The following is a 17,930-nucleotide window of genomic DNA, read 5'->3' as shown; positions in this document are numbered from 1 at the left end:
GAGTCAGTGTACAGGGAGGAGATAGAGAGCCTAGTGACTGGTGTCATGACAACCACCTTTCCCTCAATGTCAGCAAAACAAAAGAAATGGTCATTGACTTCGGGAAGGGGGGGCAGTGCACATGCTCCTGTTTACATCAACTGTGCTGAGGTCGAGAGAGTTGAGAGTTTCAAGTTCCTCAGGGTGAACATCACCAATAGCCTGTCCTTGTCCAACCACGTGGATGCCACGACCAAGAAAGCTCACCAACATCTCTACTTCCTCAGGAGGCTAAAGAAATTTGGCAAGAAACTCTATACCTCTCGCTGCCTCGGTAAAGCAGCCAGCATAATCAAAGACCCCACCCACCCCAGACATCCTCTCTCTCCCCTCTCCCATCGGGCAGAAGATACAAAAGCCTGAAAGCAAGTACCACCAGGCTCAAGAACAGCTTCAATCCTGCTATAATAGACTATTGAATGGTTCCCTAGTACAATGAGATAGACTCTTGACCTCACAAGCTACGTTGTTATGACCTGCCACCTTAATGTCTACCTGCACTTTCTCTGTAACTGTAACTCTCTATTCTGCATTGTTTTACCTTGTACTAACTCAATGCACTGTGTAATGAATTGATCTGTATGAACTGTATGCAAGTTTTTCACTGTATCTCAGTACATGTGACAATAATAAACCAATTTACCAAATTACCTACCATTATTTACCTACCATGAGCGACCTTGTCAAATGCCTTACTTAAGTCCATGTAGATAACGTCCATTGCCTTGCCCTCATCAAGCACCTTTGTCATCTCCTCAAGAAACTCAATCAAGTTTGTAAGGCATGACCTGCCTTGCAGAAAGCCATGTTGACTATGCAGACCAAGCCTTTCCAGATGTGCATAAATCCTATCCCTCAATATCCTCTCCAATAGCTTCCCTACCACTGATGTGAGGCTCACTGGCCTATAATTACCTGGATTATCCTTGCTTCCCTTCTTGATTTGCTACCCTCCGGTCCTCGGGGACCTCACCTGTTGTGAATGAGGACACAAAGATCCTTGTCAAAGCCGCAGCAATATTCTGGGATATATGCCATCAGGTCCTGGAGACTTATCCACCTTAATGCTTTTCAGAAGACCCAGCACAACCTCCTCCTTAATCTCAGAATGTCGCAGCACATAAGTATGCCCCACTCTGTTTTCACTATCCTCCAATTTCTGTTCCTTGGTAAATACTGACACATAGTACCTCATTTAGTACCTCAGCCACTTGCTCCGACTCAAAGCTCAAAAGTCCCTCCTTTATCTTTGAGTGGACCTACCCCCTCCTTAGTTATCCTCTTTTTCTTAATACAAATATAAAATGCCTTGGGACTATCCTTGACCCTGCCCACCAAAGTCATTTCATGGCCCCTTTTGGCCTTCCTAATCACCTGCTTGAGCACTTTCCTGCTATCTTTATATTCCACAAGGGCCCAGTCTGATTTTAGCTTCCTAAACCTTGTGTATGCTTCCTATTTCTTCCTGACTAAATTTAAGTCCTCTCAGGTCATCCAAGGTTCCCTTATTTTACCATCCTTGTCCTTGTTTCTTACCAGAATATGCCAATCCTGAACTCTGAGAAGCTGGTCTTTAAACAACTCCCACATGTCAGATGTGGTCAGGCTATTCCCAATCAGTGTCCCTCAGCTCCTGTCTAATCCTGTCATAATTTGCCCTCCCCCAATTTAGTACCTTCCCACAAGATCCAATTTTATCCTTGGTTCTTAAAACATAATGAGTTGTGGTCACTCTTCCCAAAATATTCACGCAGTGTCAGCTCTGTCACCTGGCCTGACTCATTTCCCGAAACTAGGTCCAGTATGTTCTATCCTGTAATTGGACTCTCCACATACTGTTTCAAGAACCCCTCTTGGATGCACTCAGAGACGGAGGATTCTCTGTCCAGTGTTAGACCTAAACATTTTAATTAATTTTTAAATTAGAAGCAGCTGTCAGTTTCAGTGACACTACCAGAGAAATATTGTTTTTCTGAGCCTCTGGCAATTTACCTCCAAAATTAGAGCCAGGAAATCTTGTGGAAGTTTAGGACCAAAAGGTTTAATGTCATCACACTTCCTGTTCTGGTGCAGGCTTCAGTTGTTTTGTCATCATGGCTGTACGTCTATGGAATTGGTTATCAATAATAGTCCTAAGTGGTGCTTAATAACGTGCTAGATCACACTGTTATTAGACTTTTGGAGATTCAATGCATTTTCATTCAGCAAATGCTGTAACTTAGAAGTTCTTGTGGTTCATCTGATTTTTGTTGCAGCATCTTCAGCTTGCTGATGTCCCAGATTATCTGACCTGGAACTCTTTGCAGTTACAAGCCATGCAGCACCAAGTAATGTAGATGAAAAGGTACCATGCTAACAAGACGGCATTTGAAAGTCCAATGTCAGAATGTGATTTTGGCCCTCTTTTCTGATGATCATAATTGTGAATTTGCCTGCAGTTTTGGCATTTAAGACTGAGTGGAATTTTTGTGGAACTATATACGTGGGCCCCAGCAACCTGCTTGCACTGATGGTATAGACAGTACTGGCAGACATGCATTCCAGAATGTCTAGAGTCATAAGAGAGGACATACTGCAGTACTGGAGAACTTGGTGGAGGAGATGCATAAGAGGGGTGTGATGTAGCCACAGGACTTAAGGGGGTCTATTTGCTCTTTTGTTGTCCCATGCAACAGCTGGTGCAGCTGGACCGGACTTCATGTCATCCTTCTCCTTCCAGCATGCTAAGGAAGGTTATGAACAAAATGATGACGCCCAAGTACTCTCTCTCACCTAGTGATTCAAAAAATATGTCAAAAGTTTAGTCGAGCACAAATAATTGATGGGTGAAGTGCTCAGGAAATCTGTAGGTAAGGTGTTGCTGATGATGGTAGAGTCCTGATAGTGTCCCAGAAAGGCTCCTGATGTGCTTCAAATCTTTAGAGCCCAGCTGGTGAGTGAACAGTAAAAAGTAATGTACATTTATCAGCAATTGGCAGCATTGATCAGCTGGTTGCCGTTCAGAGAGATCGTTGGGTCAGTCCGTCTCCATTCACTGACAGCAGGCAACATAAATGACGATCAGATACAAGTTGGTCCACGATGACTGTGCTGTTCTGGTGCAGGCTTCAGTTGTTTTATCATCATGGCATCTTGTGAAGACCACAGGCTAAACCATGGGGGCTCTTCAGCATCTAAAACATAAGAGGAAAATGGTTCTCCTATTCATCCCTGTGTAATTGGCTGCCTAGGGTTTAAACAGTTTTATAACACACTTGACTGAATCCCTTCATTCTCCTGCTGACCCAGACTGTTCACTGTTTCAGCATTTAACTCTGAACCGAGTTTGCAAACTCATATCTTCCATCCCTCACAGAACATTTAACGTTACGGCACCAGAACAGGCTCTTCGGCCCACAGTGTCTGTGCTGACTATGATGCCAATTTATACTAATCCCATCTGCCTGCATGTGGTCTATATCCCTCTATTCCCTGCCTGTCCATGTGCCTGTCTAAATCCCTCTTAAGTGTTGCTGTCATATTCGCTTTCACCACCCCTCCTGGCAGTGCGTTCCTAGTACCCAACACTCCGTGTAAAAACAAAAAACTTGGCTGCATAAATCTCCTTTAAGCTTTCCCTTCTCACCTTAAATCTACGCCCTCTAGTGTTTGACATTTCAACCCAGGAAAAAGACTCTGAATCTCTACCCTATCTATGCCTCTCATAATTTTATATAGTTCACCCCTCCGCCTCTGACGTTCCAGAGAAAACAATCCAAGTTTGTCCAGCCTCTCCTTATAGCTAATACTCTCCAATCCAACGTCCTGGTGAACCTCTTCTTCACTTTCTCTCATCGTTCCTGTGATGCGGTGACCAGAAATGCATACAGTACTCCAAATGTGGCCTGACCAAAGCTTTATACAGCTGCAAGGTGTCTTGCCAACTTATATATTCAATACTGATAAAGATGAGTATGCTGTATGACTTCTTTACCTCCCTGTTTACTGGTGTTTCCACTTCAAGGAGCAATGGGCTTGTATTCCAAGGTCCCTTTGTAACATCAGTGCTCCAAAGGGTCCTGCTATTTACTGCATCCTCTTGCATTTGACCTCTCAAAGTGCAACATCTCACATTTGTCCAAATTAAACCCCATTTGCCATTCCGATGCCCATATTTCCACTGATCTATATCTCACTTTCTTCACTGTCCACATCTCTGCCAACTTCTGTGTCGTCTGCAAACTTGCTTATCAATCTACCTACATTTTTGTGTATATCACACAGATCCCAGCACTGATCCTTACAGAACACCACTGATCACAGACCTCCAGTCAGTATAAAACCCCTTCACCACTACTCTCTGTCTTCTATGGTCAAGTCAATGCCTTCATGGATTAATCTTCTGGATCCATCTATCATGAGAGATCTTGTTGAATACTAATGTCCATGTAAACAACATCCACTGCCCTTTCCTCATCAATCATTTCGTCACCTCCTTAAAACTCAATCAGGTTTGTAAGACAAAACCTCCCCCACACAAAGCCATGGTGGCTATCACTAATAAGTCTATGCTTTCCAGATGTGAGTAAATCCTATTCCTAAGAATCTTCAGTAAGTTCTTTGCCACTGATGTGAGGTTCACCAGCCTATAATGTCCTGGTTTGTTGCTATTGTCCTTCTTAAACAGAGGAATAAAATTGGCTATTCTCCAGTCCTCTGGAACCTCGCCTGTGGCTAAAGAGGATACAACGATCTCTGTCAAGAGCCCAGAAATCTCTGCTCTTGCTTCTCTCAATAAACTGGGTTAGATCCCATCAGGCCCTGGGGACTAATGTTTTTCAAAAGACCCAGCCACTCCTCCTTGATATTGTAGCGACTCACCGCACCGGCATCGAACAGGCTCCTGACATCGCGACGTCGTCGGAGGCCCCGATCCAAGATGGCGCGGGGCCCTCCTCCTTCCCCAGCGTTGGGCTGGGAAAGCCCGCGCACAGGAAGGTCAGGTGACCCACGCATGACATCAGCGCGGGAACTGTAGCATGGGAAGTTTTCGGCTATTAAAGGTGCACCGCGCCCCGGGTCGGCATTCGACCTCTGATTACGGAACCAGCGATTGTGTCTTCATTTCGTGGTGTGACTACTACATTGGTGACCCCGACGGGCCCAAACGTTTTTGGACCCACGATGTCTGCACAGCAAGAGGTACAGGCAGTAGCCCTTAAACTGCCCACCTTCTGGATCCTCCGGCCCAGTGTCTGGTTCGACCAGGCCGAGGCCCAGTTCCAGGTTCGCCAGATCACCAGGGACGACACCAAGTACTATTACGCGGTGAGCGCCCTCGACCAAGGCACTGCCGCCCAGGTCGAGGATTTCATCCAGGCGCCCCCGGCGGAGGAGAAGTACGATAAGTTCAAGACCCTCCTTCTCAAGACTTTCGGCCTTCCCCGACGCGAATGAGCCTCCCGCCTACTCCACCGCGATGGGTTGGGCGACAGACCCCCCTCCGCGCTCATGAATGAGATGTTGGCCCTGGCAGACGGGCATAAGCCCTGCCTGCTGTTTGAGCAGATCTTCCTGGAGCAGTTACCCGCTGACATCCACCTGCTCCTGGAGGATGCCGATTTCAGCGAACCCCAGAAGGTGGCCGCCCGGGCGGATGTCCTTTGGCGGGTGAAAAAGGAGAGCGGGGCGTCCGTCAGGCGCGTTGCAACGCCACGTACCCAGCAACCCAGCAGGCCGGCCACCGTGCAGGTTTCCGGGAAATGCCAGAGCCAGCCGCTGCTGATGGCTACGGCGGCTGGCCACCTGGATAGCCTCTTGCATGTGTGGGACAGGCGTTCCGGACGTTGGTTCCCAGTGGACTCCAGAGCCAAAGTCAGCGTCGTGCCTCCCAACGGCCGCGAGACTCGCAACTGCACACCAGGACCCGCCCTCAGAGCCGCCAATGGCAGCGCCATTCAGACCTTTGGCATCCGGTTGGTATGCCTCCAGTTCAGCACCTGCAACTTTACTTGGAGGTTCATCCTGGTCGCCGTTGCGCAACCACTCCTTGGGGCAGACTTCCTTCATGCCAACAGTCTGCGGGTTGACCTGCGGGGTAAGTGTTTGGTACATGCCAGGACTTTCCAAACGTTCTTGTTGGGTGAGGCCAAGCTGCCGGCCCCACACCTCGACTCCGTCACCACGTCGACCAACAAGCTTGCCAGGGTCCTGGCAGAATTCCCGTCCGTACTATGCCCCAGTTCTCCACCACCTTGCCCAAGCACGGCGTCCAACATCACATCCCCACCCAGGGCCCTCCCCTCCACGCCCGCGCCCAGCGGCTACCCCCAGACAAGCTCCGCCTCGCGAAGGAAGAATTCAAAAAAATGGAGGAGCTGGGGATCATCCGCAGGTCGGACAGCCCATGGGCCTCTCTGCTACACATGGTCCCCAAGGTGGCCAGAGCCTGGTGGCCCTGTGGTGATTACCGAAGCCTTAATGACATTACTACCCCAGACCGGTACCCCGTACTGCACATACAGGACTTTGCTGCCAACCTCCATGGGCGGTCCATTTTTTCCAAGGTCGACCTCGTCCGCGGGTATCACCAGATCCCAGTGCATCCAGACGATATTCCGAAGACGGCGCTAATCACACCTTTCAGCCTCTTTGAATTCGTCCGGACCTTTGGTCTCAAGAACGCTGCTCAGTCCTTCTGACGACTCATGGACGCGGTCGGGCGCGACCTTGACTTTGCCTTCATATACCTCGATGACATCTTGATCGCCACAACAGCCACCAGGAACATCTCACGCACCTCTGCCAACTCTTTTCTCGCCTGAGGGATTTTGGCCTGACCGTCAACCCAGCCAAATGCCAATTCGGGCTGGAGACAATCGACTTCCTGGGTCATCGGATCGACAAACACGGGGCCACGCCCCTGTCTGCGAAGGTCGATGCCATCCGCCATTTCGCCAGACCCACCTCCACCAAGGGCCTGCAGGAATTCCTCGGTTTGGTAAACTTTTATCACTGGTTCATACCATCTGCAGCCCGCATCATGCACCCGCTGTTTGCTGTCCTGTTGGGCAGAAGCAAGGACATTGTTTGGTCGGAAGAGGCTCACACCATGTTCGTCGAAACCAAGCAGGCCTTGGCAGACGCGGTCATGTTGGTGCATCCTCGCACGGACGTCCCGACTGCCCTCACGGTCGACGCCTCCAGCACAGCGGTCGGAGGTGTGCTAGAACAGCTTATGGAAGGGCGTTGGCAACCGCTGGCATTCTTCAGCAGGCACCTTCGACCACCAGAGCTCAAATATAGCGCCTTCGACCGCGAGCCGTTGGTGTTGTACCTGCCCGTCAGATGCTTCTGTTACTTCTTGGAGGGCAGGCCGTTTACAGCTTTCACCGACCACAAGCCATTAACCTTCGCATTCAACAAGGTCTCAGATCCCTGGTCAGCGCGGCAACAGCAGCACTTGTCGTATATCTCAGTGTTCACCACTGACGTCCACCATCTGTTGGGGAAAGAGAACATGGTCGCGGATGCACTGTCACGGCCCACCATCCAGGTTTTGTCCCGGGGCTGGATTCCGGCTTCTTAGCAGAGGCACTGCGAACGGACATGGAAATGCCTGGCTATCGCACCACAGTCTCGGGCCTGCAACTGCAAGACCTTCTGGTAGGCCCTGGTGAGCGCACCCTGCTCTGCGATATCTCTACAGGTAGACCCCGTCCCATCGTGCCAGCTGCCTGGCGCAGACGGGTGTTTGATGCCATCCATGTCCTTGCACACTGGTGTCAGACAAGTTCGTCTGGCATGGCCTGCGTAAACAGGTTTCCGAATGGGCCCGGTCCTGCACTCACTGCCAGACGTCGAAAGTACAGCAGCACGTCAAAGCCCCCTTGCAGGATTTTCAGCCTATCTGCCGGAGGTTCGACCATATTCATGTCGACCTGGTCAGCCCCCTTCCAGTCTCCCGAGGTGCGCGGTACGTCCTCACGATTGTCGACCGTTTTACCCGCTGGCCTGAAGCCATTCCCCTCGCAGATACCTCCGCCCAGTCCTGCGCACGGGCCCTTTTGTCAACTTGGGTGGCCCGTTTCGGTGTCCCGGCACATATCACTTCAGACAGGGGAGCTCAATTCACCTCTGGCCTATGGTCTGCCGTCGCCGACTTGTGGAGTTCCCGGATCCACCTCACCACTGCCTATCACCCGCAATCCAATGGGCTGGTGAAGTGGTTCCATCGCCACCTGAAGTCGGCACTCATGGCCCGCCTTAAGGGGCCCAACTGGGTAGATGGACTCCCCTGAGTCCTGCTGGGGATACGCACCGTGCCAAAAGAGGACCTGCATGCCTCATCCACGGAGATGGTCTACGGAATGCCCTTAGTCGTCCCGGGTGAGTTCCTACCAGCCCCTCGGGGGCCAGAGGACAGACCTGCCGCGGCGCTCGACCAGCTGCGTGAGTGGCTTGGAAGCCTGGCCCCAATTCCCACCTCGCGACACGGACGGGTCCCGACCCGTATGCCAACTTCCCTCCAAGACTGTAAGTTTGTCTTCGTCAGGAGGGGCATGCACCGATCACCGCTGCAACAGCCGTACGAAGGGCCATTCCGGGTTGTCAGGAACAATGCATCTACGTTCGTGCTGGACATTGGGGTGCGCGAGGAGGTGTTTACGGTTGACCAGCTGAAGCCGGCTCACTTAGACTCGGACCAACCCGTGGTGGTACAGCGAGTGCGGCGCAGGGGCAGGCCATCCAAGTCATAGTTTATTTAATTCTGGTTTTCGCGACGGTATTGCCATACCGACGGGGGGTGGGGGTTATGTAGCGACTCACCGCACCGGCATCGAACTGGCTCCCGACATCACCATGTCGTCGGAGGCCCCGATCCAAGATGGCGCGGGGCCGTCCTTCTTCCCCAGCGTTGGGCTGGGAAAGCCCGCGCGCGGGAAGGTCAGGTGACCCGCGCGTGACGTCAGCGCGGGAACTGTAGCGCAAGAAGTTTTCAGCTATTAAAGGCGCACCGTGCCCCAGGTCGGCATTTGACCTCTGATTTCGGAACTAGCGACTCTGTGTCTTCATTTTGTGGTGTGTAGCTAGCCGCTACAATATCAACATACCCGAGAATATCAGCATACCCCTCCCTGATCGCAATATCCTTTACCTCAGACTATACTTCTTTATTCTCTCAACTTACACTAATGTTGTTATATATGTTTTAAATTATACTTAACTAGCACAACAAAAATAAACTATGTTAACTTAAGTCCATTTTAACTTGTGTTCGTCATGTTTGTTCTGCTGCTGCAAAAAGCTTCCTTTCATGCTATTTATACCCTGGATATGTATGCCTATGACAATAAACTTAAACTTGAACTTGATGTCCTTCTCCTTGGTGAATACCAATGCAAAATATTCATTTACTATATCACCCACTTCCTCTGACTCCATGCATGAATTCCCTCCTTTGTCACTGAGAGGTCCTACTCTCTCCCTAGCTCCCCTTTTGTTTTTAATGCATGTATAAAATACCTTGGGATTTTTCCCTCAGTTACTTGTTTTCCACTCCACCAGTAACTCTTGTCCATGGCTTAAGGACTGGCTTTCCCAGATGCCTTTGAAGTTCATGTCTAGTCCTGCTTCCCATCCTCACCTCATCATAGCTGGCTCCCAGTCTTCTAATGCCTCAATCATGAAATTTTTAAGTTTGCTGCTGCTAATCCCTATGGTCTCTTTCAGCCCATTATAACTAATTTTTGTGGTCAAGACATATTGGGCTGGGATTGATGACAACTTACAAATATTTGTTGCTATCCAAAATCCAGTGATCCCAAGCCAACTGTGGGGTGCTAATCACCATCTTAACTAAGATAAACTAACACGTCAGGGGTCAAACCTTTCTCTTTCCCAGCCATGGACAATTGGGTAACCACACATTTTTATTTCATTGGCTGTAAAATTCATTGTGAAAATTAAATAAAAATATTTACTATTAAATGTCCATTGTGATGTTGAGTATAAGAATCAAAGAATGAATATTATCAGGTCAGTCTCATCACCAACATCCTGTGAAAACAAGTTGTATCATTGGCTATAGTAATTCTGTTTTCCTGCCCCTTTTATCTTTGCAGGACGACTGTGAAACTAAAAGAAGATGTAAAAATGGAAAAGAAATCTAGCTTCTGGGACACCTTGGGAATTAAACAGAATTCATCCAGCAAGATTCCCACAGAAGGAGGAGGCTGGGAACCACAAGTTGCAATGGAGAATCCTTGTAGCAATTTGACTGATTCCAGTGCCTGGTCTGACTGGGCAAGTGAGAGTAGCAGCAGTTCGAAATATACCAACCTGGATAGTGAAACAAATATGAGTGGTTCCAGGTGGGGAATTATGACAGCAGGGAAACTGCCTGGAATCCGAAGACGCAGCAAAGGAAATCTGACTGACTGCTGGGAAGAGCTAGAGTGATACTTAGTTATCTGCTTTAATGATGGTCCAAAAATTGGTTGCACAGTTCCTCACCATTTACAGTTCTTCTGTCAGGTTTTCTGTGGATTCTTTGATTAATCCTTTTGCCTGTGTAATTTTATGCATGTGAAGTTAGTGCCTGTTGAGCACTATGTTTAATTAAATCAAAATCGCCAACCTCCTTTCTGTTGTGCCAATTCTCCAATAAATGTAATTATACCTTTTTTCCATTCGGGTGAGCTCAATGTAAATTGCTCCATCAATATTCCTTACTTGTGACTGCTTGACATCAGCTTTACTGAGTGCCTAAATATAACTATTTATTAATACCTCATACTTTTGAACATTGGGTAAATCTGTTTATGATCACTAGCATAAATGCATGCTTATTTTGGCTGCCAAATGTACTCCACTGTACATATTGGGTTCCAAAGACTACAGTGGAACAGAATAAGAGGTACAGTCAACAGCTAGTAGACTTGCTTTGCATGCCTTTAGTGTTAGTGACCATAGACTAGTTTCTTCACCCTCAGGTTCCCACTGCCTTTCCTTGACTTAATAAAGGTGGATGGTTGGATTACATGTGTTACAAGTGCTGTTATAGTTGTATAATTGAATTGAAGGAAAAGGAACACTCTTTGCTTCTCCTTCATGTATGCCCAATGATGCTTTGGCAGTCTGGTGCGAAAAGGGTTTTGGTAAACTGAATTTGAACATTTTTTGAAGTTGGCATTTGTTTGGAATCCAGCATCTTACCATCACTGGATAAAAGTTGTGCCAAGTTGTTCTGGACTAAATGTCTCTTATTTTTATTTGATTTCACGAAAAGCCAAAAATTTCAGGCAAAATTACACTGCTTGAAGTACCTCTCATTGATCCAACAGCTTTGTTTTCATTCAGCCTTAGGTCATTAATTGAGTGATTGGTATCATTGCTTGTCTCCTGACATAGTACCCATTATAAAACTGCTTAATGTAAACCTTATCATTGACGATGAGCTTTTTAATTTTGGGGATCAATGCAAGACTATTCAAGAAATTTCTCAAGAATCTTCTCGGGCTTTACTCATCTTACACAAAGTTTGCTTTGGCTGTTGTATCCAATTTCTTTGGTGTAGCATCAATATTTTTTGCTGAGTAAAATCATAACATGAATAGTTAACAAAGTACACTTGGGAAAACAATGGGCATAATAAATTACTGAGCAGTTTTGAAGGAGAGAGCTATGCAGTTGCATTTGTCTTAATTGGAGGATCGAGTCTTGCCCAAGGCTTCATTCAGTCTCATTTGTAAACAAAAAAGTACGAACACCATCATCAATTTCCACTCCTTCTTAACCTGTTGGAAACATTGCCCAGTAAAAAGTTAAGACCTTGAACAGAGAAGAAAAATTTGAGGGGGAGGGGGGAGAAAAGGAATAAGCTATCAAGCAGTAGGATTACATTGCAACAAACAATCTACTGGAGGAACTCAGGGTGCTGAGCAGCATTGGTGAGGGGAAAGGAATTGCTTTGCCCCAAACAGAGGCTGCTTGACCTGCTGAGTTTGTGTGTTGCTCCAGATTGCAGCATCCGCATTCTCTTGAGTCTCCAGTAAGATTACATTGGCTTTCGCACTATTTTATAATACTCCACGATAAAGGTTCCAAGATGACTTATTAAGCAATCTTAAGCACTGCTGACACATTACCAGTGGCCAGATAGTGTTTCAGTTGGTTTGTCACCAAATATTTGAAATTAATTCCATCCTTTAGTTTGAATGAATTTTCTCATGAAGCACTTTCTATGCACTTCAAAATTTTAGCAATGCTTTTAACATTAAAGCTTGAATTGTGGCCTGCACAGATAGGATCCTCATTCATTGAAGGCTTGGTCTTTTGTGATGGAGCAATTTAAAGGTTCTTTCTTGATTTGTTGGAGGTAACATTCTTCCAATTAGAATGAGTAACTAGTTACAATGATTCTGCTTTTATTGAATGCTTTTTGTTCCTTCCCAATGTGGCCAATTCAATTAAGCAACATGTACAGTTAATACTTAAACTCTAACCCAAACCCAACTTCCACTAGTGAAGAGAAATTAAATGCCAGAGTTTTGTCATTTAGCAATAACATGATTGTCCAATGATACAGCAGTACATAATTACTTTTATTAAATTGCATCTCAGGGTGATTAGACAATTGTTTTTAAAAAGCTTTGTGCTAGCAGGATGGATCATCATTGGTGTGTAGAATTTGCTTTCTGCAAAACTAATTTCATTTTGTACCACAGGTTTACTTTTGTTGGCTACTGTCATGTCAAAAATGCTACCAAAGTATGTAATTAATCTCAGCAGACTGAAATTACTTAGTACAGAAGCTCTACTGTTCATTTGTGAATGATCAACAAATGTAGATAATACAACTATGCAAAAGCTGTGGTAGCACTTCATGTCAATAGAACAAAAGTTTGGAAGATTTTTCTTGATAAATGGTTTAGTTAACATTTTTTAATATTGATATTGTATAGTATTTTTTAAACCAATAAGAATTTCCCATTCACACATTTTAGTACCAAATTCTTACTTTGTACTCTGTGCACAGTAGTCAACCTCTTTCAATGTGATGTAACAGGACATTTTCTATTTGGAGATGAATTTAAAACTCTATGGTTAGCACTTTTCTCTGGGTAATTTGCCAGGCAGTACTGCTTCACACCAATAAAGTATTAAGACAAAAGTTTTGCTTTTCACTTAATTGGAAAGAATTGCTTGCCTTGAATTTTATAGCTAAGATAGGTTCCCAGCAGACAGTGAAATAATTCTCCTAGGAGGCAGAGAGTGATAGTGGAGGATTGTTTTTCAGATGGGAGACCTGTGAACAATGGTGTGCTGCTGGGATCAGTGCTAGGTGCTCTGTTGTTTATCATGTATATTAATGATTTGGATGAGTGGTAAGTTAGAAAATGATACCAAAATTGGTGGTGGAGTAGATAATGAAAGGTTGTCTAAGGTTACTGGGAAATTAGGCAAGGGAATGGCAGATGGAATTTAACTCGGGCAAGTGTGAAATGATGCATTTGTGCAAGGTAGGACTTGCACAGTGAATAGCAGGGCCCTGGAGAGTATGTTGAACAGAGATACATAGTTCGTCGAAAGTTTGGTTTGGAATTGGTTTATTATTATTGTCACTTTTACTGAGATACAGTGGAAAAACTTTTTGTTTGCAGGACATCCAGGCAGCTCATGCTATACATAAATACTTCGAGTAGTAAAAAGAAAATAATGCAGAATATGGTATAACAACAACAGAGAAATGCAGTGCGGGTAAACAAATAAAGTGCAAGGGGCATGACAAGGCAAATTGGGAGATTAAGAATTCATCTTTAGCACAGAAGAGGTCCGTCAAGTGTCTGATGACAGAGGAGAGAAGCTGTCCTTGAGGCTGCAGGTACGTGCTTTCAAGCTTATCTTCTGCCCGATGATGGGAGACTGGAGAAAAGAGAGTGATTTTGGTGGGAGGCATCCTTGATTACGTTGGCTGCTTTCCCAAGGCAGCAGGAAGTGAAGGCAGAGTCAGTGGAGGGGAAGCTGGTCTGCATTTGCACCCCTCCGCAGTTTTGTGCAGCCTTAGGCAGAGCAATTGCTAATACCAAGCTGTGATGCATCTGGATAGGATGCTTTATATGGTGCGTCTGTAAAAATTGGTAGGGGTCACTGGGGACATGGCAAATTTCCTTAGCCTCCTGAGGAAGTAGAGGCATCGGTGAGCTTTCTTGTTTGTAGCGTTAATGTGGCTGGACCAGGACAAATTGTGATAGTTACACCTAGGAATTTAAAGCTGTCAACCATTTCCACCTCAGCACCATTGATGCAGACAGGGGCGTGTACTTCGCCACTCTTCCTGAAGTCAATGACCAGATCCTTTGTTTTGCTGACATTACGAGTGAGGTCATTGTCATGGCACCATGTCACTAGGCGCTCTTCTTCCTGAACTCCGTCTCATCCCTGTTTGAGATCTGGCCCACTACAGCGTTGTCATCTGCAAACTTGAAATGGAGTTAGAGTAGAATTTGGCCATATAGTTGTGAGTGCATAGGGAGTAAAGTAAGGGGCCAAGAACAGCCTTGCGGGGCACCAGTGTTGAGGATAATCATGGAGGCCTGTCTTCATTGATTGTGGTCTGTTGGTCAGGAAGTCAAGGATCCAGTTGCAAAGGGAGGTATTTAGTCCCAGGTCTAGGAGTTTAGACGTGATTTTGTTTGGAATTATGGTGTTGAAGGCAGAGGTGTAGTCACTAAATAGGAGTCTAACATAGGCCAGGGAGATGGCATCCACCATGGACCTGTTTCAGCAGTTAGGCGAATTGCAGTGGGTCGAGGTTGTCTGGGAGGCTGGAGTTAATGTGTGCCATGACGACCTCTTGAAGCACTTCATGATGGTGGATGTCAGAACCACCAGGCGGTAGTCATTAAGGCACATTACCTTATTTTTCTTGGGTACCAGGATGATAGCGATGGTCTTAAGGTAGGTAAGAACCTCGGATTGGAGTAGGGAGAAATTAAAGACATCTGTGAATATACCCACCAGCTGGTCCACACAGGATCTGATGACACGGCCAGGGACACCAGTCACTTTATGCAGGTTCACTCTCAGGAAGGACAACTTGATGTCTGCAATGGTGATGATGGGTACAGATGCAATAGAGACAGAGGGTGTTGAAGGCGCATGGTATGTTTGCTTCTTAAATGATACTATTGTACCTGCCTCAACCACTTCCTCTGGCAGCTCGCTCTATATACTCACCTCCGCATGAAGAAGTTGCCCCCAATGTCCCTTTTAAATCTTATCCCTCTCACCCTAAATCTATGCCCCCTAGTTTTGGACTGCCCTACCCTGGGTTAAGACTTACCATCCACCTTATCTATTGCCTCTCATAATTTTAAACATTTCTATAAGGTCACCCCTCAGTCTCCTATGTTCCAAGGAATAAAGATCGAGCCTGGTCAACCTCTCACGACTTTGATGGGTACATGGAGGGGCAGGACTTAGAGGGATATGGGCCGAATGAGGGAAATTGGGACTAGCTGGGTGGGCACCGTGGTTGGTGTGGACTCTTTGGGCCAAAGGGCCTGTATCCATGCTGTATTGCTCCATGACTTGATGACTGTATCTTTCTTATAGTGTAGAAACCAGCCTAACCAATATGTTTTGTATAGCTCCTACATGACATCACAAAGACTCAGCTGCCAGCCTAGATGAGTATGTCACCACCATCACAGACTTTATTGGCAAGTGTGAGGACTGTGTACCAAAGAGGACAATCCGGGTGTTCCCAAACTGGAAACCATGGACGAACCAGGAGATCCACTCCCTACTGAAGTTGAGGACTGCTGCATTCCAATCAGGTGACCCTGACCTTTACAAGAAATCAAGATACGACCTCCGTAAAGCTATCAGGAATGCCAAGAGACAATACTGGTTCAAAATAGAGTCCCAGACCAGCTGTCAGTTGTGGCAGGGCTTACATTGCTATAATGGGCTACAAAATGAAGTTGGGCAACATAGTCAACAACAGCACATCCCTTCTTGATAAGCCTAATGCATTCTATGCACGTTTTGAACAGAAGGGGAGTGGTTTGTCACACCCCACCCTGATGGTCTCCAATGCAACTGAACCTGTGGTCACCATCAAGGATGTAAGATTCAGTGTTCTGGAGAGTGAACACGAGGAAAGCATCTGGCCCAGATGGTGTCCCTGGCTGTGTGCTCAGATCTTTTGCTGATCAGCTGGCAGAAGTATTTGCAGACATATTTAACCTCTCGCTGCTTCAATCTGAGGTTCCCACCTGTTTTAAGAAGACCGCCATCATCCTGGTACCTAAGAAAATCAAGGTAACATTCCTTAATGACTACCAACTGGTGGCTCTGACATCCACCATCATGAAGTGCTTCGAGAGGCACACATTATGTCATGGCACACATTAACTCCAGCTTCCCGGAAAACCACGACCCACTGCAATTCGCGTAGCTCCTAAAACAGGTCTACGGTGGAGGCCATCTCCCTGGCCCTACACCTACACTGATCCTAAACTATTTATTGACTACAGCTCCACCTTCAATACTATAATTCCAAGCAAACTCATCACCAAACTCCGAGACCTGGGACTCAACACTTCCCTCTACAACTGGGTCCTTGACTTTCTAACCAAAATACCGCAATCAGTGAGGATAGGCAGCAACACCTCCAGCACAATTATTGTAAACAGTGGTGCCCCACAAGGCTGCATCCTCAGTCCTCTACTCCCTATATACTCATGACTGTGTGGCCAGATTCTGCTCTAACTCCATCTACAAGTTTGCAGATGATACCACCGTAGTGGGCCGTATCTCAAATAACAATAAGTCAGAGTACAGGAAGGAGATGGAGAGCTTAGTGACATGGTGTCATGAAAACATCCTTTTCCTCAATGTCAGCAAAACTAAAGAGCTGGCCATTGACTTCAGGAAAGGGGGCAGTCTACATGCACCTGTCTACACCATTCGTGCTGAGGTCGAGAGGGTTGAGAGCTTCAAGTTCTTTGGCATGAACATCACCAATAGCCTGTCCTGGTCCAACCACGTAAACGTTACAGCTGAGAAAGCTCACCAGGGTCTCTACTTCCTCAGGAGGCTAAAGAAATTTGGCATATCCCCTTTGAAACTCACCAACTTTTATCGATGCACCACAGCTTGATATGTAACTGCTCTGCTCAGGACTGCAAGAAACTGCAGAGGGTTGTGGACACAGCCCAGCCACAGACCGGGTCCAGAATATTCTGAGGGGAGAGGGTGATCAGCCAGAAGTCTTGGTACATGTAGGTACCAATGTCATAGGTAGAAAAAGAGAGGAGGTCCTGAAGGAAGAGTCCAAGGAGCTAGGAAGAAGGTTGAGAAGCAGGACCTCCAGGGTAGTAATCTCAGGATTACTACCTGTGCCACATACTAATGAAAGTAAGAATAGCAAGATCAGGCAGATGAATGCATGGCTGAGTAACTGGTGCAGGGGCCAAGGCTTCAACTTCTCAGATCCTCTTTTTGGAGAGGTATGATCTATTCACAAAGGATGGGTTACACCTGAACTCCAAGTGGTCCAATATCCTGGCAGGAATGTTTAATATAGTTGTTGGGGAGGGTTTAAACTAATCTGGCAGGGGGAAGGAAATTAGGATAGAGGAAGTATATAGAAACAAGTCCAGGACAGTGTGCAGTGAAGATGGTAAGAAGGACAGGCAGGTGAAAAGACAGGATAATTTGCTGAACAATAGAAATACAGTGAAATCGGTAGCAGTAACTGGTCTAAAAAAAAATAAGAAATAAAGTGGATGACCTAGTGGCACAGTTACCAATTAAAAAAATATGACATTGTGGCAATCACCGAGTCATGGCTTAATGACAGATGTGATTGGGAACTGAATGTCCAGGGATACACAGTGTAT

General features: G+C 46.4%; 1 protein-coding gene across 1 annotated transcript in view; it reads left to right on the top strand.

Moving 5' to 3' along the window:
- The window catches only part of LOC127575098 (testis development-related protein-like), a 122,457-nt gene extending 109,265 nt beyond the window's left edge, over positions 1–13,192 (top strand). The window contains exon 5 of the mRNA XM_052024751.1: positions 10,143–13,192. Within this exon, the coding sequence (XP_051880711.1) occupies positions 10,143–10,479 (337 nt within the window). The 3' untranslated portion in view covers positions 10,480–13,192. The remainder of the gene's footprint in view (positions 1–10,142) is intronic.
- Positions 13,193–17,930: the final 4,738 nt, after the last annotated feature.

The sequence above is a fragment of the Pristis pectinata genome, chromosome 10 (genome assembly GCF_009764475.1).
Source record: "Pristis pectinata isolate sPriPec2 chromosome 10, sPriPec2.1.pri, whole genome shotgun sequence".
NCBI lineage: Eukaryota > Metazoa > Chordata > Chondrichthyes > Rhinopristiformes > Pristidae > Pristis > Pristis pectinata.
Note: the sequence above shows the minus strand (reverse complement) of the source record. Positions and strands in the feature narration are given on the sequence as shown.